The following is a 23,960-nucleotide window of genomic DNA, read 5'->3' as shown; positions in this document are numbered from 1 at the left end:
TAACACCTCTTGGCTGTGTTGCTGCTGACAGCAGGGGAGATGCCAGTGAGCTGTGCTAAAAGTCGTGGCTGCTGCTTTGTACCCATTTGGTCTTTTTGACCGAGGCCAAAAGTAGCTTTTTCAGTGCTGGCAAGAAGATAATAGAGTGATTCTTAGGTTCTCCACCTGACTGCAAAGGTTTCAGTAAGAAAGGCTTTCATGCCTGTCTGATGGGTGTCAGGAGGCCATAGCCCCATGTTTTCTGTACTTAGGGAGCTGATCCCAGTGCCCCTACCAAAGTACCGTTGGAAACCAATTTGGAACAGTGTTAAGGGGAAGAAATTGGAGTTGCCAGCTTGCATATCATCTAGCTAGTAATCTGCCATACAGTTCAAACATCGCTGCCTACTTCTTCAGCCACACACCCTGGAGAAAGTATCAGGGTAATGAAATATGAGAAACCAATTTAGGAAAGAAGTAGATAGGAGGTGATAAACATGAGCTAAGAAAATCTGGCCAGTGAACGTTGGAGAGGAAACTGAATGTGGGCTCGTACATTGAATCCTGGAGAAAATAGCAGTCATCATCATCAGATTCAGCTACAAATAGTGAAGGTCACATTAAGCTGTGTTGGCAGGTATCTGACTGTATAGGCACTGTGCTTGGCTGTACCTGAAGGTGCTTTCCCAGTAGGCTTTTGTGGAAGCTGCAGACTTTGCTGCATCTTAAAAGATTAATCTATGTCAAGCTGTTAGTGCAAACTTCTGATTCGCATCCCTAAAACTTCTGTATTCACCCGGGAACAGGGACCAAGACCCTCCAACTGGTATCTATGCTTGGGCATGTGCAGGTCTATGGGGCTTACCCTTTTGCATTCAGAACAGATTGTGAGTCAGTGGATGTCTGATCTGGATACGATCCCATGTAGAAACATGGGGAGAGGGTTCCTCATTAGCTTGCTGTTACAAGTCCTTCAGAGACTTGAGGCCATGCCTGTAAAGGAGTCCTGCTACTACAGACTGTCTTTTTTTTTTTTCTTTTTCTTTTTTTCCTTCCTAGATCGAGGAGGAGATGCTGGCATTGCAGAACGAGCGTACCGAACGGATACGAAGCCTGCTGGAGCGTCAAGCTCGCGAGATCGAAGCCTTTGACTCAGAAAGCATGAGGCTAGGTTTTAGTAATATGGTTCTTTCTAATCTCTCCCCCGAGGCGTTCAGCCACAGCTACCCGGGAGCTTCTGGCTGGTCCCACAATCCTACTGGGGGTGCAGGACCTCACTGGGGTCATCCCATGGGTGGCCCACCACAAGCTTGGGGCCATCCAATGCAAGGTGGACCCCAGCCATGGGGTCACCCCTCGGGGCCCATGCAGGGGGTGCCTCGAAGTAGTGCTATAGGGGTCCGCAACAGCCCCCAGGCTCTGAGGCGGACAGCTTCTGGGGGACGGACGGAACAGGGCATGAGCAGGAGCACAAGTGTTACTTCACAAATATCCAATGGTTCACACATGTCTTATACATAACTTAAACAATAACTGAGGGTGGCAATTCCACTGGAGCTGTCTGCCAACAGAAACTGCCTACAGACACCAGCCCAGCAGCCTCCTCAGTGCGGTGCTGACGTGTGGAAGCTGGGTGCACATGGAATATTGTATTCATTTTGTAAAGCATTACGTTTTGTGTTTACTAACTGGGATGTCATAGTATTTGGCTGCAGGGTTTGGGGGGGGTGGTTTTTTTGTTTTGTTTTTTTTTTTGTTGTTTTTGTTTTTTACTTTTTGGAGGGGTCTTGGGAGGGCGTCTGAGAAAAATATGCAATTAGTCAGAAGAGTTGGCTGGTGGTCATCACACTGACAGGACAGAAGGGCCTCAGACTGCCCTCGTCACACCATCCATAGGAAGTCTGAGGGAGAATGGAGACCTCCTCCCATGTCCATAAATTTCGAACTGCCACCCTGCAAAAGCCAGGCGAGCTGCCTTTAAACCAACATCCAGGGGAGGAACAGCTGGATCTTCTGTTCCATTTTTATTTGTCATTAAATTGGATACATTTCTAGGGTATTGCCTCTGCCAAGAGGCATTTTCAGAGACTTGTAGGTGAGGAAGAAGGGTGAGAAGAGAAGCCAAGAGACACCAGGGCTCAGCAGGGCCCTTCTACCCAAGTGCCCGCTCCGTGTCGTGTAAGAAGTGACGTTCTCTCAGAAGGCACTGGTCAGCTTCCCGAGAACTGTGTTAGGTAAACCTGTCTGGAGGGAACAGGCTAGAAATGTTTGAAATTGTATTCCTGCTTTGGCACTCCCTGACTGTGCTGCTGGTAGCTCAGACGAGGTTGGGCAGAGGAGCGTAAGCAATGCACTTGTACAGCTAATACTGTGACATCTCATTTTAGCTAAGCATCAGAATAATTCTTGGAGCCCAGTGTAGTCCTTTTTGCTCCATTCAGAACTGTTAGACTTTCAGCCAATCAGTCTCAAATGCCAGAGGTATTTTGAAGGATGCCATAGTCACAAAATGCCATTGATCGGGTTTTTCATTATTACACTACATCCACCAATTTATTACCTTTTTGGCTTGTTGCAATTTCCTGTTTACATGTAGAGTGTAGCCAACTGTTTAAATGTTTAGTTGCCACAGTGTACCAGGAGGAGCTGAGCCAATGACTCTTTCCCAGCTGATGACTAACCCACATCACCACTGTAGATCTTGCTGCATGTGAGGCTCCTTTTTATTACTTTTGTTGCTGCAATACTTCACAACTTTTACAGTCCCTTGAGATGCTGTGGTATTTTGGCAGCATATCACACCATGCGAGAAGGCACTACTTCCAGAGGCTCGTTGGAGCTGCTGTACTACTGAAAGGAAGCAGAGGAGGTTGTGAAATCCATACGGTGATAAAGGGGTCAGGGAGTCTCATTAACCAAGTGACTTTGTGGCATTGTGTCATCCCTTAGCGCTGGGAACTGGAGATGCCCCCATGCTCTTGTGCCAGTGCCAGGGCGGTCTGGGTCAGCCAGCACTGTGGGGCTTGGGAAAGAGCAGGTAGATGAAGTTTGGCTTGAGGCAAAGATTTCTGTCTTGGGGACTGACCAGCCAGGGTTCTTTGTAAATGTTTTTCCTTGCACACTAATCATCTTGAAGAAAACACTAGCTGCTAACTCTAGGATTTGCCTTTAATATGTTTATAGGGCTCAAAAGCAAGGTTTTCCGAATGTGTTTGTCCACGTGACATATTTATATAGTAAATACTCTAGTGTCTCGCTGCTGTTCAGTACTCTCAACAGGGCGACGTTCTTTCGTTAGCTAAATTAACATCCACTCCCAGTCCTTAACTCTTTGCCAGTGTCCGGTGAATCCAACTGGGATTTCTAGCATCTTGACGTAGCATATTACTCTAACTGAAGATGGAAACTCTACCGAAATATGTTTGAGCAGCCCCTTAGTAAGGAGCTTTGTAGTACTAACAGTTGACGGAAGCCTGGGATGAGGCGGTGGTCCCATGGAGGTGACTCTGGTTGCCCCCTGGGGCAGGTGGTGACCGTGAATTGTCCTGTCCTTTCCTCTGCTATGTTTTTATGTGGAATTGGATGTTTTGGGGTCATTCTTTTGCATTGCAGTGTTGTTGAAATGCAGGGAAACTGATATAGGAAAGGTACCTGTATTTTCCTGGGGTTAGAAGGAAAGACAAAAATGAAATGAAAGGCCAAAATTGTATTGGGATTTACCACGTGAGTGTGGAGGGTGTGCCCAGAGCATGGTGCTAACACAGCGTTTTGAAGTTCAGCTCCTCTTATCACAAACAGCAGCAGCGACAGCGGGGACGGGCTATACCTGCAAGTTCAGTGGGCTCATTCTTTTGCTTCTGTTATGGTTTGAATTTGGTCAAAGTCTCTGGCTTAAATTGAGCTACTTCAACAGAATTCTCTCAACCCATCTCTTTGTGTAATGTCAAGCATGACTGAATGCTGAATCCAAATGATGGCTATCCCATATTGGCTTTTTTGTATTCAAAAAGAATTGTGTAGTAACCATTTTTACATGTATATCATGTGCAGACCTGGACTATTCCAACAAGTTAATATTTTAATTAAAATAGTTTGCAAAAACTGATTCAGATCAACTGGTCTAAATGTGTGTGTCCCTGTGTGTACGTGGGGGAAGGAAAGCTGTCCCAAACAAGTGTGATCTCGAGAGAAAGCACCCCATTATGCAGCTGTAGCCAGAGGGACTCAGGGTCAGGCTGTGCCTTGGAGGTATATGAGGAGGCCCTTGGTGTTGAGAATTTTAATGTATCTCGGGTGTATTTCTGAGATACATGAACAACTATACACTAGAGAGACGCAAACACTCTCTGAATCAGTTTGCAAACTCTATTTTTAAAAGTAACACCAATTACTCCATATTGTACTTGTTGCAGTCATGCCCTAGCTTTGGTTTTAAAAATGCTGTATCTGTAAATTGTGGAAACTACTCCAGTACCTCAGCAAAGATGTTCTCTTACATCTTTTATGTTTGTATTTAACACTGGGGAAACTCTTCTGTGCGGACTACTTTGCAAACTTTTTTGCAGTATTTTCGAATCACCAGCTTGACCCCTGAAATCTCTTATTCTGTGGTTTTTTTCTCTCCCCTTTACAAAGACCTAAAGTTCTGATGTAGTTTAGCCCAGAGATGAAAAAAAACAGAGGAGCCAGCATTTTCACCTCTTTCTAATTTGAATTTCTTTTGGTCTTATTTAATTAAAATCAGTGAAAGGGACCACATTTTTCTTGTTCTCCGTGGTCCCAGGGAGTCAGCAGCCACCTCTCCCCCTTCCATGTTGAACGTTACGTGCTTTCTTCCTCAGATGCAGCACTGAAATGGAGGGCACAGCTCTGTTTCACCTGCATTCGCTCCAAGCCCGTGAGCTTCAAAGGGGTTGAAGAACTAAATGTGGTATGATACCGAGCTTTCCACAGAAAATTCCCTGCAGCCATTCCTTGCCTGGCTTGGGGCCAGGCTGGCATCGCTCTCTATCCCACCCAGCCCTCCTGCTCCAGAAGAACGTGCGTTGCACACTAGCTGTAACCTGCACGGGGTGCACCCTTGTTGATCCTGGGATGATGCTGTTTATTAATATCCCCCCCGCCCCAGGGAAAAGGGCCCCTTGCCCTTCAGGCTGCCCTGCCCCCCTTGACCCTGCTTACGTGCCATTTCTTGAGAGGCAATAAATTGTATTGTACCACTGTCTACCATTACTCTGTTGAATACGCACACCTCTGGATATATATGGTATCTCATTTGTATATATTTATATACTCTGTATGTATGTGTGTGTGGGTATACGTGCACACACACCTCATGCTGTGCATTTCTGTCAGGGCACTTAAGTTCTGCCGTTCTTTAGCACTCCTGTTCATAAGCAAAAGCAACCCCTGCGGCAGGGCGCTTTAGGGCGAGGGCACGTACATCTGCGCAAGCTGTGCTAGGGCTGAACGCAGTCAAAAGCCTTCGCTTAAATACTGCCCTGCTAATTGTAGCTTTCTTTTTCTGGGGCGCGGGAGGGTAGGCTAACTGCTACGCGTGTGCTGTAAAGGAGAGAAGAGAGCTCCCAGAGGGTGCCAGAAAGTCAGAAGACAGCAGAGAAGAAAACAAGATGGTATAGCGATAGGAAAGCAGTTGAGGCAGTGTACGGATCTGCTGGGGAGGCGGTGAGTGGGCCGGTGAAGTGCTCAGCAGGCTGAGCTCAGAGTCCCCAGCTGCGTCTCGCCTTGAAAGATCACATGCCTGGCACGGTCTTGGCACGCTGCACCGGCGCTAACTTTTGGCAGTCCTGAGTTTAAGCCGCTGCTAACTCTGAACACCGTCTACCTTCGTGTGCGTCTAATAACTAGAGCAGGTTATGTGGAGGATCAAAAGAGAAGCTAAATCGGAAGATTGAAAATATGTGTGTGTGTACAACATATACATACATACATATACACACACAGACACTTTTTGGTCCATTCTTTATTCTGCTTAGGCATGTGTGTTTTGTTGCTTGAGTCCGGTAGGCAGAGGACAGCCTTGTTCTTCTCCTGGGTGCTTGCTCTGCATTTCTAGTAAATCTTGCCCTGGTCTTTCTCATAGTAGAGGGGCGAGTGCCATGCTGGACACCACGAGCTCCTCAAGCTGTGAAGACCTTTCTCGCCTTCTCCTTTGTCCTCTACAGCCCCCATCTTAGTGAGACATCTGGCAGTTTGGGGGATAAATGGTTATCGCATGTTATCGAGTCACAAATGTTCATCCAGCTGCGATATTTACCCCCCAGGGAAGTCCAGCCAGCCCAGCAAGCGTGCCAACCGTGGGCTCTCTTCTTTGTGCTACCGGAGAATTTGGAGGCAATTTTCCCCGCTGTCCCTTTTGGATGGTCTCTTTTGAGTTTTTTAGGAGAGGCTCGGGTTTGGTTGGGACATCCTTACCCTTTCACAAGGGAGTAGTGTCGTCTTTAGCTGTGCTCCTGCCTCTGGGACTTTGCCACCCTGGTGCTGGCTGGCGGTGAGCCCAAAGCCACGTGCCAAGGCTGGAGGAGTGGTGGATGCCCAGACAGGGATGCCGGTCGGTGTCCCTCTGCTGTCTTTGTTTCAGTTTGCACTTTTACGAGTCGATTGAGCCGGAGTCTGTTGAGAAATACATGTGAGGTGCTTTGGAGGGTTGTGGGTAGCTGTTTACAGCTTAAAGAAAAAAAAGAAAAAAAAAAAGGCTGATAGATCTAGTGGTTATAGTAAACATCACCCCACCAGGGAATGACGGCAGCAGATAACCCTGGTTCCTGTTGCACAATGAGGTTCAGCCAGCTGGGGCCGTGACGCTGCCTGCTGCATCCCTGCCCTGCCCCTCAGCCCAGGCGTTGCTGGGGACGGAGAGGCCTTTGTCAGCTAGAGAGGGACTTAGTAAATCAGATTTGCCGGCAAACAAGCACCTTAACCACCGAGCTGTGGGTCTCGATACTTGCACTTCACCTGAAGGCTCCTCTGGCGGGGGGAGGAAGGCAGTTTGGTACGTGACGATTGGCTTTGCACCCATCTGGTATCCTCAAAACATCCTAAAGCCACGTCCTAGAAAAAAAAACAACAAACCAACGTTGGTTCCCTCTCTCCTTGCTTTCTCCGAGTGCACACACTGAGTCCAGGAACCAGTAAACAGGAGGGCTGAGCGTTGCCCCCGCGGATATGAACAACCCCGGGGGGATCTTCCCCGCTGCCTCGCCCCTCCGGTCCCCTGTCCCGCTCCCCACCCTTGAGTACGGGTACCTCAGAACATGCACAGTTTGAATTTTCACTGACAATTAGTTTAATTATTGTGAGTGAAAAGAATTGTAATTATCTGTAAATATGTAGTTAACAAATTGACCTAGTTTCTGTATTTTTTAAGTTTTTGTACTAAAATTTATAGATACAGTATGTGCCAGCTAGCAAAAAGCTACTGTAATTGCCAGTCGTAGTTCAGCATGCATCTAATCCCCGAGACTTGTCAAAGCGATGCTGTAAGGAATTGTGCTTAAATATTGCGAGCTGGGGAGGCGAAGCAGCCGACGGGGCAGGGGGGCCGGGGAGGCCAACAGCCACTCGCCTGGGGCTTTCGGCTTCCAGCCTTCAGCCGGGTTTTCCGTGTTCGACTGCGTGGAATCTCCTTCCCTTTGGCGTCGTGTGCTGGGTAGTGGGCAGTGCGAGGGACGGAGCGGTGGCTTTGAGCTTTCTCTGGAGCTGAACTCAATGGGAACCAAGTTCAGGTTCTTTGCTGCAGTTTAATACCGGCTTATGACTTTTATTTTTCAACCTCTCTGGAAATGATCTGATTTTCCCTTTCTGACTGCTTTTGTCTTAAACCTGAGATCATCTAAACTTACTGGAGGGAAAAAAAAAAAGAAAAAAAAAAGACAAACAAAAAAAAAAAGACTTTCATTTAAGATCGCTGCCTGCTTTTAGTGCCAGGATCACGCATTTCTATGGCAACTCTGAGCTCAGCAGAGTTTAGAAATCAGCACAGGGTTGTTAACGAGCTGAAGGACGTCGCCGCTGTTTTTGCACGGCTCAGAGCCCGACTGCAGCCGGTGGCAGCCGCGAAGGGCGAGTTTGTGGGTGCGATGCGGTGGCTTGCGGCGGGTCCCGGTGTCCCTGCCCCGGCTGCGGCTGGCTTGTACTGCAAGACCTGCCGCTAAGTGAGGGATGGGTTCCTAGGAATGAAGGAAGGAAGGACCTGTGCTCCTTGTCTTGGGGCAAAGGCAAGTCCACAAGTCGAGAAGAGCTTTGCCGGGCGTCCCGGGAAGCTGGGAGCAGAGGAGTTTGAGCGCCGGTGAGGCTGTGCTCTCCAGGTCTGGTTGTCCTGGAGGTCGTAGGGGACGGGAGCTTGTAAGGATTCAAGGATCAAAGAAGGAGAGGCATACGTGCGCGTACAGGTTTGGCTTCTGGCAAGCAAACCACCCGCTTCCTTTCTTCAGCTTTTCTTCCCTCCTAACCCCCCGCAGCTCTTCCCCCTGCTTGCTTGGAACAGGAACATTTTTTTACCTGCCTAGAAACAGCTGAAAGATGGGGGGGGGGGGGGGGGCAGCCCTGATGTAAATAATTAACGTTGCAAAGTGAAGTGTGTATAACATAAAAGGCTACAGCCCTTTGGTGACTTGTAAATGCTTGAGAAGGTTGTGGTGAGATGTGGAGGGCCGAGCGACCCGCCTGGGGCTCCGCAGCCATCGCTGCCCCCCGACACCTTGGGGCCGGTGGGTCGGGAAGGGGGGACCCCCCCGTGTACCTTAGCTGTGGGGAACCCCCGTGGTTTAGTGGATGGGAGGGTAGCGTAACGTGTGTAATACGGATAGGAGAAGCTGTGTGAGGTGTGTATAGTGTATATTTTTTAAAAATAGCTTGCTTGTATTGTGAAGATTTTAAAGACAAACTTGAGAATTCTAGCCTAACTATTAACACAAGTTTAACATCAGTTACCCCACTGGGTTCAGAGCCTCTTGAATGTATATTCCTTTTTGTAACCTAAATGACCTATTCTTCTACCAGTCAGCCAGACATCCTATTTATATTTTTAATTTTATATATTACTTTCCAGTTGTTTTCATTATTTCCAGCATGTTTCTGGTTTTGGTTTTTATTTGTTTGGGGTTTTTGTTTTGTTTCTTTTTTGCACAAGCATTGTGTGAAGTCAAGGAAATGTTAACTCCAACCTGGTATTTTCCAACCTGTTCCCCCCTCCCCTTCCTCTCCTCCACCCATTTTGTTGGTTTGTTGGGTTTTTTTTCTTCCACCAACAGTTTGGGATTTTCTGGGCTGGGATGCAGCAGGTGGGAGGAGGGGATGGCTATTTTCCATTTGCAGCTTCTGTGCAAATGCCAGGTCTTCTGCCAGTCAACTAAAAACGCTTTACTTGCTGGTTGCTTCAAAAAAAAAAAAAAAAAAACAACAAAAAAAAAAAACCCAAAAACAAAAAAGTAACCTTATCAGTCCGAGGTAGACCACAACGGGGGGAGGAGGGGAAGTGCACACCTGTAGCCACACACCTCTAGCTTTGGCTGCGAACCAAAAGCAAACCTTTCCTGGTAACCGCAAGGCAGCTCCCAGCCCCGCCGGCTGCCCGACCCCGCGGAGGTTTTGCCGGGCACGAGCTCCACGCGGAGCCGGGGACCGAGCCCCACGGTTCGGCCAAGCCGTGCTGGGGGAGCGATGTGCCTTGGGCTTGCTTTAACGCCCTCGGTGCCTGCCTGTTGACGTGCACAAACCCCAGAGCTGCCTACTGCTGACAGCAAAGCTGTTGCTGCTTTTCCTCTCCTCCTCCTCCTCCTCTTCCTCCTCTCCCCCTCCGTAAGGAGGTCCAGCTCACCACCAAGAGCTCGCCCAGCGTCCGGCCCCAGCGCCGTGGCCGTCTGCTCTGGGGCACCCTCCAGGTATAGCAAAGCCCGGCTGCCGCGGTGCCGGGGAGAAGGCGCCCGGCCGCGCGGTTTTGCGCCGCAGAGCGTTAGTTAGAAAAAAACACACACATATCTGCTGTTTTACTATGAACACTGGTCTGAGGTTTCCAGGCCCAGCACCACGGTGATGGGCTGTGAAGGATTTAACTAGGGGAATTAAACTCCTTCCTGCTTCCATGTCTGGTAGCACCAGCTGGTATGAGTGAATCTACAGGTGTGCGTTTTCCTTCTTGTAGAAAATGCCACAAGCACTAACTGGTAAGGCTTAATGTACAGTATATTGTCAGTATTCTGGTATTCTTCTGGTTCAGCATACATTATAGCTCATATATAACCTGTATTAATTGTATAGATTGTGCATTTAAAGCTGTTACCAAGTTGTCAGAAAATAAGAGAAGAGAAAAAATAAGGTCATATGTAATATTTTGTTTGTAAGTATCCTTTGTATCATAGCAAAGGAAATGTTAAAAAAAAAAAATCAACTGTAATAAAGTAATTTTAGTACACGGAGTGTCTGCCTGCCTTTCTGAGCCCCCCCCCCGCCGCTGCGTGGGAACCTTCCCCGGGGGCTACCGGGTGTAGGACCTCTGCCAGGTGAACACGGAGGGCTCGACAGCGGGACCCCCCCCACCTGCGGGCTCGCGGCAGCCCCTTCCTCCGCTCTTCTCCCCGCAGGAACTCGGCCATGGCCCTGAAGTATTCCAGCACGGCCTCGTGGCCCCAGCAGCGTCCCGGTCCCCGCCGGGGGAAGCCGCAGTGTCCCCCGCGTGGGGTCAGCAGCAAGAAGAAGTAGGGGCTGCTGCGGAATAGCTCCAGGGGCAGGCTGCGGGCCGGGGGTCCGCGGACGGGGTCGTCGGCGCTGCAGAGGCACAGCACCGGCACGGCCGCCTCGTCGGCGTCGCGTAAGGGTTCGTTGCGTTCCCAGTAAGCCTCCCAGCTGGTGGGGTGGCTCTTGGTCCGGCAGAAGAGGGCTTCCTCCAGCTCCCGCAGCGAGCGGCTGCCCAGCAGCCTGTCCACGTCCACCGCCTCGGTCAGGGACCCCACGTACCTGGGGAGGGGGGGACACACACGCAGAGGGTGGCCGTCCTGGGGATGCCATCGCCTTGGGTGCCCACCCTAAGCAACTTGGGGGGGGGGGGGGGGGCTGCGCTGTGGCCACGGCCCTGCACGCAGGGACTGGGGGTGGCCTCGAGGCCCATCCCCACCCTGCAGCTGGTTTGGGGAGGGGGTCCCATCCCAGCCCTTTGCCAGGGCTGCTGGGGGGGGGGGGGTCCCCACAGCGCAGCCTGTGCCAACGGGGGTGCCATGGCAACGGGAGGCAGCCAGCACTCTGCGCCGTTGCCGTGACAGCAGCGTTTGCAGTGGATATCGGGAAATGGGGGGGGACATACACACACAACACAACACCCTCCTGCACCCCCCCCGGGCAACAGACTCCCCCCCCCCCCCCCCCAATACCCCAGCCCTGCAGTAAACACCCTGCACCCACCTGGGCTTTGCTGAGGCTCAATCTGGCTAAAAACCCCCACATTTGGGGGTTTAGTTATAATTTTTGGCCCTCATTTGCCCACCAGTGGGGCCCCTTTTTGTGTGGCCCCCCCCCCCCCCGCCACGGTCTCAGCACTGTCCAAGGAGGTATCTCTTGCTCAAGGCCTTGGCACGGGGTGGTTCGTCTCTCGTCCCAGCCCACACCAGCGTTAGGCCATGTTGGGCAACAGGGACCCAGGGTCCTTGGGGAAGGGGGTGGCAGCTGCCACAACCCCCCCAACCCTGCCCAGCCCGTGGGTTGGTGGTCATGGACGCCCCCCCCAGCCCCACAGGGCAGACACTGGGGGGTCGGGTGCGAGGGACAAGCAGCAGTGGAGGGTCGGGGGGGACACAAGCAGCCCCCCCCCGGGGTTCAGCACAGCACAGGGGCTTTGCCAACAACGCACCCGGTGCTGCTGCGCCGAGGTGCCGCATCTCCCACCCTGGGGACCCCGAGATTCTGCCACAGCCCCAGGTGGGTCAGGGGAGCGCGTGATGGCCAAGGCGGCCCTGTGGCAGCCGGCTCCAGGCTGGTGTTCATTAACCAGCGCGTTTTTGCTGCTCTCAGCACCTCTGCCCCCGCGCTGGGGCTCCCGCTGCCAGCGGCACCCCCCCCCCCCTCCATTGCACGCACATCCCCAGGGATGGCCGAGGGGTTCCTGGGGCACCCCCTTCATACCCCAGCCCCCCCCCCATCCCCAAAAAAAAGGAACCCCACTGACCTGCTGAGTCCTTGCTTGAGGTGCAGGAGCAGCGGCCACTCGTAGAGCCAGGGCATCCCAGCCTCAAACCAGTCCCGGCCACGGAAGACTGGGGAGATGCAGGCGGCGGCGGCCAGGCGGCTGGAGGAACCGCTCTCCCCCAGGTAGGCGAGCAGTAGCCCCGAGCCCGAGCCCTCGCTGACGGCCAGCAGCGGGGCAGTCGGATGCCGGTACCGTAGGTAGGTCACCGCCTCCCGTAGGTCCCCGGGGTCCCCGAAGGGCTGGAATCGGGGGGTGGTGAGGGGACAGCCGTTGTGGCCCCGACGGTTGAAGATGACGGGGACGAAGCCCCGCTCCAGCGCCCGCAGCCCCAGCCCCAGCAGCTCCCCCGTCACCTTCCCAGCGGCGTTGGGGATGAGCAGCAGCACCGGGCTGGGGCCCCCGCCGCAGCCCCCCGCGGCCCCCCACGGCCCCACCAGCCAGTCCAGGGCCACCAGCCCGGCGTCGGGCAGCTGAAGGAGCTCCCGGGCCACCGCCGGCTCCGGCTCGGGCGGCTGCAGGAGCTGTCGCAGCATCTGGAGCCGGGGCCAGCGCGACCACGGCCAGCGGCCCCCCCGCAATGCCGCCGAGCGCCCCAAGCTCCGCACCAGGTGCTGGGCCAGCGCCGAGGGCTTGCACAGCAGCCGGCAGCGCCCTGAGCCATCCTCAGTGATGAAGGGGATCCCCTCCTCTTCCTCCTCCTCCTCCTCCTTTCCCGAGGCTCCAGGCACCTCCAGCCTCCCTGCCCAAAGTCGCCAGGCCAGGAGGCCCAGGCCGGCGAGCACCGCAGCCGCGGCCACCAAACCCTCGGGGGACACCATGGCGGGAGCCCCGGCCGGCAGCCCCCGGTGCTCGGCGGGTTCGCAGAGTGATGGCGGGGGCTGCGCTGGGAAAGCCCTGCCCCGGGGCTGGGCGAGCGGTGGGGCCGTGCCGGGGACACGGCAAGGCTGTGCCGGGGACGGCGTGACTGGCCGCCAGCCGTGGCCAAGGGGACTGGGTGAAACGGGAAGGACACGTGGCCAAGCTCTGCCTGGCGCTAGGGGGGGGTGGGAATCCCCTACAGCCATGCCCCGGGGGGGGGAGGGACCCCCCCATCGCCACAGGAGCCGTGGGCCAAGGGCCCGTGCAATGCTCACACCTTTATTGATACAAATGTACAAGGACACATCTTACAGTAGGGAGCGTGGCCCCGGCGGGGTTGGGGGGGGCAGGACGCCCGGGGAGGGGTGGGGGGGCCCCACGGGCGCCCCGGTCCAGTGTAACGCTACGGGTGGCCCCAGGGGTACCGGCCGCCCGGCGACGGGCTTTGTGGGGGGGTGGAGGGGGGGTACATCGCCACCGCCGCCACGGACAGCTACACAGGCTATGTACAGGATAAGTTAGGCGCGTGCCGCGGGGCGGGCTGCGCAAGGGTGGGCAGGGGTCTGTACAGGGGGGATGCAGGCACCTACCCCGCAGGCTGAGCACCAGCTCTTCGGCAGGGTGGGGGGTGAGGTGGGGGGACTCGCCCCACACCCCGGCTCCCCGTGGGCTAAAGGCCACTTGCAGCCGCGCTCATCCCAGGTGCCGGCTGCTGCCGGAGGGGAGGGAGAGACGGAGAGCGCGGGGGGCCGGGGGGGAGTACCGGGATGGGGGGGGACAGGACGCGGGCCGGCGCTCACTGCTTCTTCTCACGGGTGGTGATGGTGACCAGCTGTTTGGCGGCCTTGGCGATGTCGTAGGCACACTGGATGACCTGCTGGGTCAGGAGCTGGTAGTCCACGGCGGCGCCCGGCTCGGGCGGCACGGTCTTACGGCACTCGCTCTGCAGGCGGTAGGCGCTGGCGTTGAGCAGCCGCAGGGAGCTCCGCACCGTCTCCAGCGCCGGCTTCTGCAGCGGGGGAGAGGAACAGCATGAGGACCCGTGCCGGGGCGGGGGGGTTTGACGGTGCTTGGTGGGGATCCCCCCACCCCTGCTACCTTGGGGAAGAGTGATGCCATCTCCGTCACAGCCGAGTGGATCTTCTCCGAGCAGGGCATGAAGCTGGGGACAAGGAGAACGGGTGAGCGGCGGCGAGAGATGATGGCTCCCGACCACGGCGGAGGAGGCAGGGGTGGCCCTGTGTGAATGCAGCCCCCTAGTCCGGGGGTCCGGAGGGACCCCAAAGCTGTGCTCCAGCCCTACCTGTCGTGTTTGGACTCCTGTGCCGCCCGCAGCAGCTCCTGGATGTTCTTGGTGACCTGCTCGGTTTTGAGGATGACATCCTCCGTGCTGGGCAGCCCGGGGTCCAGCTCCCCGTCCAGCGGGTCCAGCTCGTGGGGGAAGTCCTCATCCTTGCTCAGCTCCACGAATCGCTTCCCCTCCATGCTGCGGGGATCGACCGACCCGCCGGGGGGTCAGTGCCAATCCCCTGTCCCCGGCGCAGTCCCCAGCCCCGGCACTCACCTGATCAGGACCTCACCCGCCTGCGTGTTGTCGTAGTCGCTGTCGGTGCCGCTGCCGTGCCGGTCCAGCTTGCTCTGGAGGGGAGAGGGGCGACGTCAGGCGCTGCCCGTCCCCGTCCCCACGCAGGGCTGGGGTCCCCCCACCCCGGGACCTGCCCCCCCACGCTCCCCGGTACGTCACCATGTGCCGGGCACCGTCGGGCGGGCAGGAGAGCAGCGGGGAGGATGGGGGAAAGGGCACCGAGGAAGCAGACGGACCTTTCCGGATCTGGAGGGGGAAAAGAGGGGAAGCCGGTGCTGACCGGGGCGCAGAAGGGTCCGGAGTTGAGCCTGGTGACGTGCAGGGGAGGACGAGCACAGGGGACACCACCACCCTGCATGCAGGAACGTCCCGCGGCCACCGTCCCCCAGGGAGGTCCCCAGCCTGACCCGGGGGGCGCAGGGTGGCGGGGGGACGGGACGTCCCAAGACGGCACGGAGGCCACGTCCCAGGAGGGGGACGACCACCACGTTCCATGCAGGAGCCGCCCCCGCCGCGGCCCCCTTACCCGGTACACGCTGGCCGGGATGTGCATGGAGTACAGAGCCTCGTCCTCCACCTCCTGGTGACACAGGAAAGGTTATGGCCCCACGGGGACAGGACCCAGCACCCTGGGGGGGCGGCTGCACCCCAAAAACCACCCGCCCACGCCAGCACACTCACCCCAGCGCCGAAGGGCTGCAGCCGCGTCACCAGATCCTCCACCGGCTGCCCAAAAGGTTTCAGCGCCGAGCCTGGCTCGTACATGGAGAAGGCCTGGCGGTCCCGGCGGTGCGGGGGGGCTGTGCCCGGGGGGTGCCCGTGCTCCTGCCGCTCGCTGGGAGCCGGGGTTGGGTGCACCGGACCCGTCTGCTGCCGGATCTGCGTGTTCTCCGCCTGCAGCTTGTGGATCTGTAGCCGAGGGGGCGAAGGCATCAGCGAGGAGGGCGGTATGCTGAAGCCGGGGGGGGGTCCCACCGGCCCCGCACCCACCTCGCGCTGCAGCCGGCGCAGCTCGTCGCTCAGGCTGTTGTTCACCTTCATCAGCTGCTGCACCTTGGCCTCGGAGGCGGCCAGAGCCTTCTTCACTTCCAGATATTCCTGCAGCGTGATGGGGCCATCCGAGAGGTCGGAGGAGTCCATGCTCTGCGGGGAGAGGGGCTCAGCGCCGGGATCCCGGAGTCGGGATGGGGGTCCAGGGTGGGAGTCTGAGGCTCACCCTGGCACGGTTGTTGCGGGAGGCGTTGCGCAGCAGCTCCTGGTCCGTGTCCTCGTCGGAAGCGACGCTGTCGTAGTCGTGCTGGTCGTCCAGGTCGCTCTGGCTCCGCAGCGAGTAGTCGAGGGCGTCTGGGGGAGGGCAGGGGGGTGCTGAGCACAGGGTGAGGGGGGAGGGATGCTCAGCCCCCCGCTCGCTGCCCCTCATCCCTCACCTGTGGGGCTCAGCAGACTCTTCCCTTGCTGCCGGCGCTTGGCTTCCCCGAGGATGTCGATGAGCAAGGTGGCAAACTCCCTGGCGTTGAACCTGGCCAGCTTCTGCCGGCCCTGGGGAGGGGGGTAAAGGGGGTAAAAGCAGCGGTCTGGGTGCAAGGTGGAGGGGGGGGGTCGCGGGGTCTCGGGGAGGGGTTCACCTGGTTGCGTGTGGCCGAGTACTCAGGGTTGACAGGGAGGAAGGGGACAGCGCTGCGCTCCGTCACCAGCGTGCTGTGGTTCTGCGTCGTCAGCCAGACTACGGGCAGGCACCCGGTGTCACACCCCCAGGGGGGGCTGCGAGGGCCGGACACCCCCACCCCCCCGGGAGCGAGCGGTCTGCAGGGCCTGGGGCCAGCAGCAGAGCCGGCAGGACGCAGGCGCGGGCGCGGGGCCAGCTTGCCGGGGCTGGGAGTGGAGCCCGACCGGGCTGACGGGAATGGCTTCCCCCGGCCACCCCGCGGGGCTGGGGTCCCCCCCGTGCCCCCCAGCAGGGACCCCCAGCTCCTCACCCTTTGGGGCATCAGCTCCGCACCCCCCCCCCCCCCCCAGTCAGCGGGGAGAGGGTTTGGCGTGCCTGTTGGTGCCCACCCCGCCGTGGCAATGGGGTGGCCCCCACCCCGCCACCCCCCAGCGTACGTGTATCCCTCCAGGCTGAACCCCCATCCCCGGGGTGTCCCGGCACCCACCTCCAGCAGCACCCCAACCCCGGCACCCAGCGACGGCCCCTCGCGCGGAGAAAACCTTCCCGGCCGGAGGAATGAGGAAGGAGGGGCCTGCGGTCCCGGCGGACGGATCCAGATCGGGGCGGGGGGAAAGCGCTGGGCTCGGCCGTGGCCCCGCTGACTGCTCCTCCCCACGCCGTGACGCCTACCCCAACCCCAGCCCTGGGGGGGCCGGTTGCACCCCGCGCCCCCCGCTCACCCGCGTCGTTCTCCCGGCGATCCACCTCGTCGTAGACGTCCATGGCCAGCTCCTCGAAGAGGCGGTTGCTGAGCTGCAGCGGGACGAGGGATGGCGTTAGGCAGGATGGGGGGGGTGCGGATGGGACCCCCCCACCCCGCTCCCAGCCCTGCCCTGGCCCCCACTCACCGCCTGCAGCTTCTTCTTGGCTGCTTTGGCCAGCTCAGAGAGGTCCAGGCTTGGGGGGGGGCAGGGGGGGGAGTGTGAGGAGGGGGGAGACACAAAGTGGGGGTTATTCCTGGCCCGTCCCCACCGAAACGGCCCCCAGCTGCACCCCACCAGGACAGGGACCCCTCCCCAGGCACGGGGGGGGCTTCACCGAGCGGGGCTGGCGGGCAGGCACGGGGGTGTAAGAGGTGGCAGGGGGCAAGAGGGACTCCCCCCACCCCGGGTGCCCCCCGGGTGCCGGGCTGGGCCGAACGGCCGGGGCTGCAGGGGGGACCCCGCGCCGGCGGCACAGGAGGGCCCCCCCGGAGCCGAGAGCCAAGCGGACAATACCTCTGTGCCATGCACTTTGGGCGCACCCTGCGCTCCGGAGAAGGCAGCGGAGGGAAGAACAGGATAAAGGCGGTCGTTAAACGCGCGGGCACGTGGACCCCCACCCGCCCTCCCCCCTAGGGATGCTCCGGTGCCAGTCACAGGGAGATGACCAGGGTCCCCCCCTCGGCCCAGCGGGGACGCCGGGGGGGACATGGGACAGGGCAGCGGGGCCGCGGGCGCCGGGCACTCACCTGTCAGCCATCTGCGGGATGATGTAGTGCCCGTTCTTGTGGTCTGCGCAAAGAGAGGGGTGGTGAGTTTGGGCCCCGTGCCCCCCACCACGGGGGATGAGCCCCCCCCCCCACCCCCATCCCACCCCCGGGACCCCCACGCTCACCCGGCTTTCTGCCGCAGAGGTAAAAAGCCAGCCGGTCGGTCAGCTCATACTGGCACTCCACCAGTCGCTCTGCCAGCTCGTGCTGGGCTGCCTGCCTGTGAGAGGACGGGCAGGGGTGATGCCCACCCTAGGGGAGGGGTACAGGCAGGGGTGACCCCGCCACACACCCCCCCCCGCCATTCCTCGCCCTCACCTAGCATAGTCGATGGGGGTCCGGCCGTTCACGTCGGGTGCCCCGGGGTCGGCTCCGTAGACCACCAGCAGCTCTGCCTGCAGGATCTGCCCGGCCTTGGCGGCCACGTGCAGCGGCGTGGTCCCCTTCTCCTGCGGGTACGGGCAGCCTCAGCCCCGCAGCCTGCCCGCAGGATAGGGCTCCAGGACCCCCCCTCACCACCACCACCAAACCCAGCACCCGTCCCCAGGGACCCCGAGCCCCACCAAACGCTCACCGGGTGGAAGAAGTTGGCCTGGGCGCCCAGCGAGAGCAGGCGCAGGCAGGTCTCCAGGTTGCCCGTCCGCACGCTCGAGTGTAATTGCTGTGGAGGAGGGAACCGGTTAAATGTGTGTGGGGGGGTGGAATCTGTCCCCACCACCAAGGGGGTGTCCCTGCACCCCCCCCCACCCCACCTTGCTGAGGTCCTTGGCAGTGACACCGTCGTCATCCCGGCAGGGCAGCTTGTGGACGAAGGCCAGCATCTGGTACTTGGCGCGGATGAACTCCGACTTGGTGGGGCTGATGGCGGGGTTGGGGGGGACAGCAGGTTGTGGGGTGAGCGGGGAGAGGAGCGCCCGGCCAGCGCAAACCCCCCCCGCCCCTCCCCGAGGCGTGGTGGGGGGGCACTTACTGCACTTTGTCCTGGGGGTTTGCCTTCCGGCGCCCGCTCTGCACTTGGGCCGGATCCAGCAGCGAGTGCTCCCAGATGGAGTTGGCCCCGTTGCTCGCCAAGGTGTGAACCATCTGCGGAGGAGAGGCAGAGCCCGGTGGGTGCCGGGGGGTGGGGGGTCCCTGTGGTGTGCATGTGTGTCCCCCCCCCCCCCATGTCCCCGCGGGGTCGGCACCCACCTGGAGCAGGGTGGCGGGCCAGGGGCTGTGGCGCAGGTGCTTGACGATGGAGATGTGGCGGCCCAGGCTGCGGTGCACGCTGCAGCACTCGTCGCAGATGAGCACCCCGCGGTTGATGGAGGCCCAGCCAGGGTCTGTGGGGTGTCACGGGGGTGTCACAGGGTGTCCCCACCACTCAGGTCCCCTCCTCCCCATCCCACCCCGCTGCTTCCAGGGGGGACACACACGCATTGCCACAGCAATTGTTTCCCTGGTGACGGCGAGGGGCTCAGCCCATCACCAGGGGAAACCCACGGGTTTCCCATAGCAACCAGGCACCAGCCAAATTGGGGGGGGGGGGGGGCAGGATTTGGCCTCCCCCATCAGGAGGGCGGCCGGTGGCAGGGACGATGCCAGCGGTGGCAGGGACGATGCCAGCACCGTGGCAGCACACCCCGAGCGAGGGCACCCCGGCTGCAGCACCCAGCTGAGGCCGCGCATCCCCTGAGCCCCCCAGCTGGGCATTTTTTTGGGGCTGGGGGGGGTCCTGGCCAAGGACAGCGTGGCCCCCAACAGTGGGCACCCACAGTCTGTGGGGTCCCACGTACGTACGGTGGTCACCGGCTCTGCAGCCTCAGTACCCCATCCCAGGCCAGCCCCGCAGGGCACCCCAGCTCCCGTAGCCCCCCCCTCATACCGCCATAGCCCCCCCAGCCCTGGCTGCTGGCCCCGGTCAGGCCGGACTGGAGCCCTTTGTGTCCCCGTCGGGAACAAAGGACCGTTTGAGCGGCCGCGCCGGCCCCGCGCTGGCACCAGCCCCGGCACCCGCTGAGGCTCCGCTCCCGGCCGGGCGGCACCTCCCCACACCCGCACCCCAAAAAAATGGGTCCTGGGGTTGGCCTGGGTTGGGGTGCGGCCCTACGGGGTGGCTGTGGGACCGCAGATGCCGGCGGCAGCACCGAAGGCAGGATTTGGGGATCCCCCCCCGCTGGGTCACAGCCCCCTCCCGTGACACGCGGCCCAGGCGCGGGGTGACAACGCCGAACCGTCCCTGGGTGGTCCCTCGGGGGAGTCCGGCCAGCCTCTGCCCAGCCACACCACCCCTTGTTTCTGTAGGGCCTACACAAACACAGCACGGCCCCAGGGGAGGGGGGAAGCCCCCCAGCCTGGGGGGGCCACAGGGTCTAGGGGGGTGGCAGCACTAGCCGGCCATGATAGCCCCGAGGGGGTGACGGTAGCCCCACGACCCCACAGAGAAAGGCAGGCGGGTGGGCGACCGGGCCTCCCGTGCTTCCTTCCTGTCCGTGGGGTCCCGGACCCCTCCCCAACCCCCCCCCCCCCCCCCCCCCCCGAGAGCCCTGAGGATGCCATTTTGGGGGACACCCAGCCCTGCAGTGCCCTGAGGCCGAGGTGGGATGGTTAGGGGGAGCAGTGCCCCCCCCCGCCCCAGCCTGGCAGCCCGGCGCACACAGATGGCAGCGCCTTGGCAGCCGACGCGGCGGCATCTGTGCCTTCGCGCCCGCGGCCCACGGGGCGCTGCCGGGAACAGGACGCTCCGAGCTGGGGGGGGGGGGGGTGGGGGGGAAGCCGGCCGGCGAGGCTGCCCGTGGCCACTCGACCCGGCGGATCTGGGGTACCCCCCGGGGACGTCACCCTTTCCCGCTGCAGGGGGCAACCGGGATGCGGTGGGATGCGGGTGGGCATTACAGCAGCTCGGGGAGCGCTGGCACGGGGACACCCCCAAACCTGGGAGGGATCCTGGAGCCCCAGGGGAGCTCCCGGCACTTCCAGCCCCGCACCGGGGTACGGGCTGACGCCGAGACCCCCAACGCTCAGCCCCACGCTGGTGAGGGGAGGGCTGGGGCCAGCCGGCATTCTCACCCAGGGCCATCGGAGCAGGATTTGGCCAAGGGGAGCCCGGGCAGAGGGACCGGGGCACCCCACGTGCACCCCACCACGCAGGGCTGGGCAGCGCATCCCCGGCAGCGGTGGCGGGTGCTCCCGGCGCAGTAGGAAGCGGCCTCTGGACTTTATAACTCATTTCCTCACATGGCTGCCGGGCGATAAGAGATTGGAAGAAACTGGTTTCCATTTCCCCCCGCCCCAGCAGGGAGCCTCGGCACCGCCCCGGGCACCCCTGAGCCCCCCAACACGGGGGGGGGGTGAGGGGGGCACGCCCGGAGGTAGGGCAGCCTCGCGCCCACGCGTGCCGACGGCTCTCCTGGCAGGATCCGGCCATTGGCACGTGGCCGGAATAATTTCGGCACAGCCTTGGCCCGCGGGCAGCTTTCCGGGGCCGGCTCAGAGCGAGCCTCGACTCTCAGCCCCGTTCATTCATCGCCTTGGGGCCACCCACGCCGGCCATAGGCAGGGTTTGGGGGTGCGGTGCCACCACGGGCAGGGTTTGGGGGTCCGGCCTCACCACGATGCCCAGGGGCTCATGCCCGGTGCGGGGGCTGCGGGCACCGGCACCACCGAGGATACGAATCATCTTGCCCAGGCTCAGGCTCCGGCTTGCAGCGCGACCGCCGCCGGCCCGGCTCAGCCCGCCTGCACCGCCAAGTCCGGATCCGGCCAGCGTGGGTGCCAGCTGTGGGGTGTTGGGGGGGTACAGGAGGGTGTCCCCCCCCATCCCGCCATTTGCGGGGTCCTCGGTGCTGCTGGCACCAACCGGCACGTCCCCAGCCTGCGCCAGCAGCCCCCACGCCGAGGGGTGCAAAAGCTGTGGGTGGCGCACGGAGGCGTTGGGTGCAGCGGGGGTACACCGGGTGCACCGGGGCGGCACGGAGGAGGGCACAGGGGGTTATCGGGGTCACGTTTGGGGTGTACTGGGAGATGCCTAGGGGGGAAGGGGATGCACCAAGGGACCCCGGGGGCCTCACCAGGGAGTTGCACTGGGGGCACATCGGAGGGCTCGGGGGGGGGGCAGAGCGGGGGACTCAGCGGGGGGCCCTAGGGTGCGCACCGCAGGGTGCGGAGGGGACTCACCGGGGGGGTCCTGGGGGCACCCAGGGAGATGCAAAGGGGCCTCGCCGTGGGGTGTAGAAGGAGATGCAAAGGGGCTCCCTGGGAGCATACTGGGGGTACCATGGGGCACGGAGGGGGCTCACAGGGGTGCTGGGCATGTACTGGGGAGCACCGTGGGGTGCAGCAGGGGCTCAGGGGGGTGCTGTGGGTGTACCAGGGAGCACCGTGGGGTGCAGCGGGGTCTCACGGGGGTGCTGTGGGTGTACAAGGGAGCACCGTGGGGTGCAGTGGGTGTACTGGGGAGCACCGTGGGGTGCAGCAGGGGCTCACGGGGGTGCTGTGGGTGTACCGGGGAGCACCGTGGGGTGCAGCGGGGGCTCACGGGGGTGCTGTGGGTGTACCGGGGAGCACCGTGGGGTGCAGCGGGGGCTCAGGGGGGTGCTGTGGGTGTACTGGGGAGCACCGTGGGGTGCAGCGGGGGCTCAGGGGGGTGCTGTGGGTGTACCGGGGAGCACCGTGGGGTGCAGCGGGTGTACTGGGGAGCACCGTGGGGTGCAGCAGGGGCTCAGGGGGGTGCTGTGGGTGTACCGGGGAGCACCGTGGGGTGCAGCGGGGTCTCACGGGGGTGCTGTGGGTGTACAAGGGAGCACCGTGGGGTGCAGCGGGGGCTCAGGGGGGTGCTGTGGGTGTACCGGGGAGCACCGTGGGGTGCAGCGGGTGTACTGGGGAGCACCGTGGGGTGCAGCAGGGGCTCAGGGGGGTGCTGTGGGTGTACAAGGGAGCACCGTGGGGTGCAGCAGGGGCTCACGGGGGTGCTGTGGGTGTACCGGGGAGCACCGTGGGGTGCAGCAGGGGCTCACGGGGGTGCTGTGGGTATACCGGGGAGCACCGTGGGGTGCAGCGGGGGCTCACGGGGGTGCTGTGGGTGTACCGGGGAGCACCATGGGGTGCAGCGGGGGCTCACGGGGGTGCTGTGGGTGTACCGGGGAGCACCGTGGGGTGCAGCAGGGGCTCAGGGGGGTGCTGTGGGTGTACAAGGGAGCACCGTGGGGTGCAGCGGGGGCTCAGGGGGGTGCTGTGGGTGTACAAGGGAGCACCGTGGGGTGCAGTGGGTGTACTGGGGAGCACCGTGGGGTGCAGCAGGGGCTCACGGGGGTGCTGTGGGTGTACCGGGGAGCACCGTGGGGTGCAGCGGGGGCTCACGGGGGTGCTGTGGGTGTACCGGGGAGCACCATGGGGTGCAGCGGGGGCTCACGGGGGTGCTGTGGGTGTACAAGGGAGCACCGTGGGGTGCAGCAGGGGCTCAGGGGGGTGCTGTGGGTGTACAAGGGAGCACCGTGGGGTGCAGCGGGTGTACTGGGGAGCACCGTGGGGTGCAGCGGGGGCTCACGGGGGTGCAGTGGGTGTACCGAGGAGCACCGTGGGGTGCAGCGGGGTCTCACGGGGGTGCTGTGGGTGTACAAGGGAGCACCGTGGGGTGCAGTGGGTGTACTGGGGAGCACCGTGGGGTGCAGCGGGGGCTCACGGCGGGGTCCTGGAGCCGTACCGGGGAGTGCAAACCAGGTTCCTGCCCAGGCTCCTGGGGGGGGGGGGGGGGGGGGGGGGTGTAACACGAGGTGCGAACGGCCCCGCCGCTGGGGCGGGGTGAGCGGTAGGCTGGCGGAGGAGGAGGGGGTGGGGGGGATGGAACGGGTCGTACCGGGGTCGTACCGGGGGGGTCCGGTGCCGGTGCCGGTGCCGGGGGGGGGGGGGGGGGGGCAGCCCTTACCTGGGGCGCTGCAGTCAGCGCACACCTCCGCCCGCGGCGCCTTCCGGGACATCCTCTGCGGTGAGGCGGGCCCGGGCCCGGGCCTCTGCGCCAGCGCGGGGCGGCGGCGGCGGCGGCGGCGGCGGCGGCACCACCCCCGGGCCCGCCGGGGGAGGGGAGGGGGGGAACCGGGGTGGGGGGTGGGGGTGGGGGGGGGGAGCGCCGGGCGGCGGGGCGGGGCGGGGACGGCGGGGGCCCGGGGCCGCGGAGCGCCGGGGGCTG

The 23,960-nt window shown here is 61.2% G+C and overlaps 3 protein-coding genes across 8 annotated transcripts in view; 1 reads left to right on the top strand and 2 right to left on the bottom strand.

The window, feature by feature from the left end:
- TAOK1 (TAO kinase 1) overlaps positions 1-8,540 on the top strand; it is a 73,705-nt gene extending 65,165 nt beyond the window's left edge. For both annotated transcript variants that reach the window (XM_049802032.1, XM_049802033.1), the window contains one exon: positions 1,039-8,540. In XM_049802032.1, coding sequence (XP_049657989.1) covers positions 1,039-1,500 — 462 coding nt within the window. In that variant the 3' untranslated portion in view covers positions 1,501-8,540. The remainder of the gene's footprint in view (positions 1-1,038) is intronic.
- A 1,934-nt stretch (positions 8,541-10,474) lies between these two features.
- On the bottom strand, positions 10,475-13,092 carry ABHD15 (abhydrolase domain containing 15). Its single transcript, XM_049802035.1, is given in 3 exon segments — positions 10,475-10,531; positions 10,533-10,953; positions 12,155-13,092. Coding segments are annotated over 3 exon segments (1,317 nt in total). The 5' UTR covers positions 12,994-13,092.
- A 222-nt stretch (positions 13,093-13,314) lies between these two features.
- GIT1 (GIT ArfGAP 1) lies at positions 13,315-23,831 on the bottom strand. Of its 5 annotated transcripts, XM_049803284.1 has the most exons (22): positions 23,700-23,831; positions 18,986-19,119; positions 18,768-18,880; positions 18,550-18,655; positions 18,372-18,458; positions 18,116-18,246; positions 17,923-18,017; positions 17,777-17,819; positions 17,544-17,570; positions 17,175-17,223; positions 17,007-17,079; positions 16,244-16,341; positions 16,046-16,157; positions 15,835-15,962; positions 15,609-15,761; positions 15,300-15,527; positions 15,145-15,198; positions 14,778-14,864; positions 14,598-14,671; positions 14,337-14,519; positions 14,132-14,195; positions 13,316-14,042 (listed from the first exon to the last, which is right to left on the bottom strand). In XM_049803284.1, the coding sequence occupies exons 1-22, from the start codon at positions 23,749-23,751 to the stop codon at positions 13,830-13,832; spliced, it is 2,304 nt and encodes a 767-aa protein (XP_049659241.1). In that variant the 5' UTR covers positions 23,752-23,831; the 3' UTR covers positions 13,316-13,829. The 5 variants fall into 5 exon arrangements, with proteins under 5 accessions (XP_049659245.1, XP_049659241.1, XP_049659243.1 ...); XM_049803288.1 differs by lacking the exon at positions 14,778-14,864 and having other exon boundaries at positions 13,315-14,042; XM_049803286.1 differs by lacking the exon at positions 15,145-15,198.
- Between the last annotated feature and the right edge of the window lie 129 nt (positions 23,832-23,960).

The sequence above is a fragment of the Accipiter gentilis genome, chromosome 6 (genome assembly GCF_929443795.1).
Source record: "Accipiter gentilis chromosome 6, bAccGen1.1, whole genome shotgun sequence".
Classification (NCBI taxonomy): Eukaryota; Metazoa; Chordata; class Aves; order Accipitriformes; family Accipitridae; genus Astur; species Astur gentilis.
The sequence above is the reverse complement of the archived record's forward strand: the minus strand, read 5'-3'. Positions and strand labels throughout refer to the sequence as shown.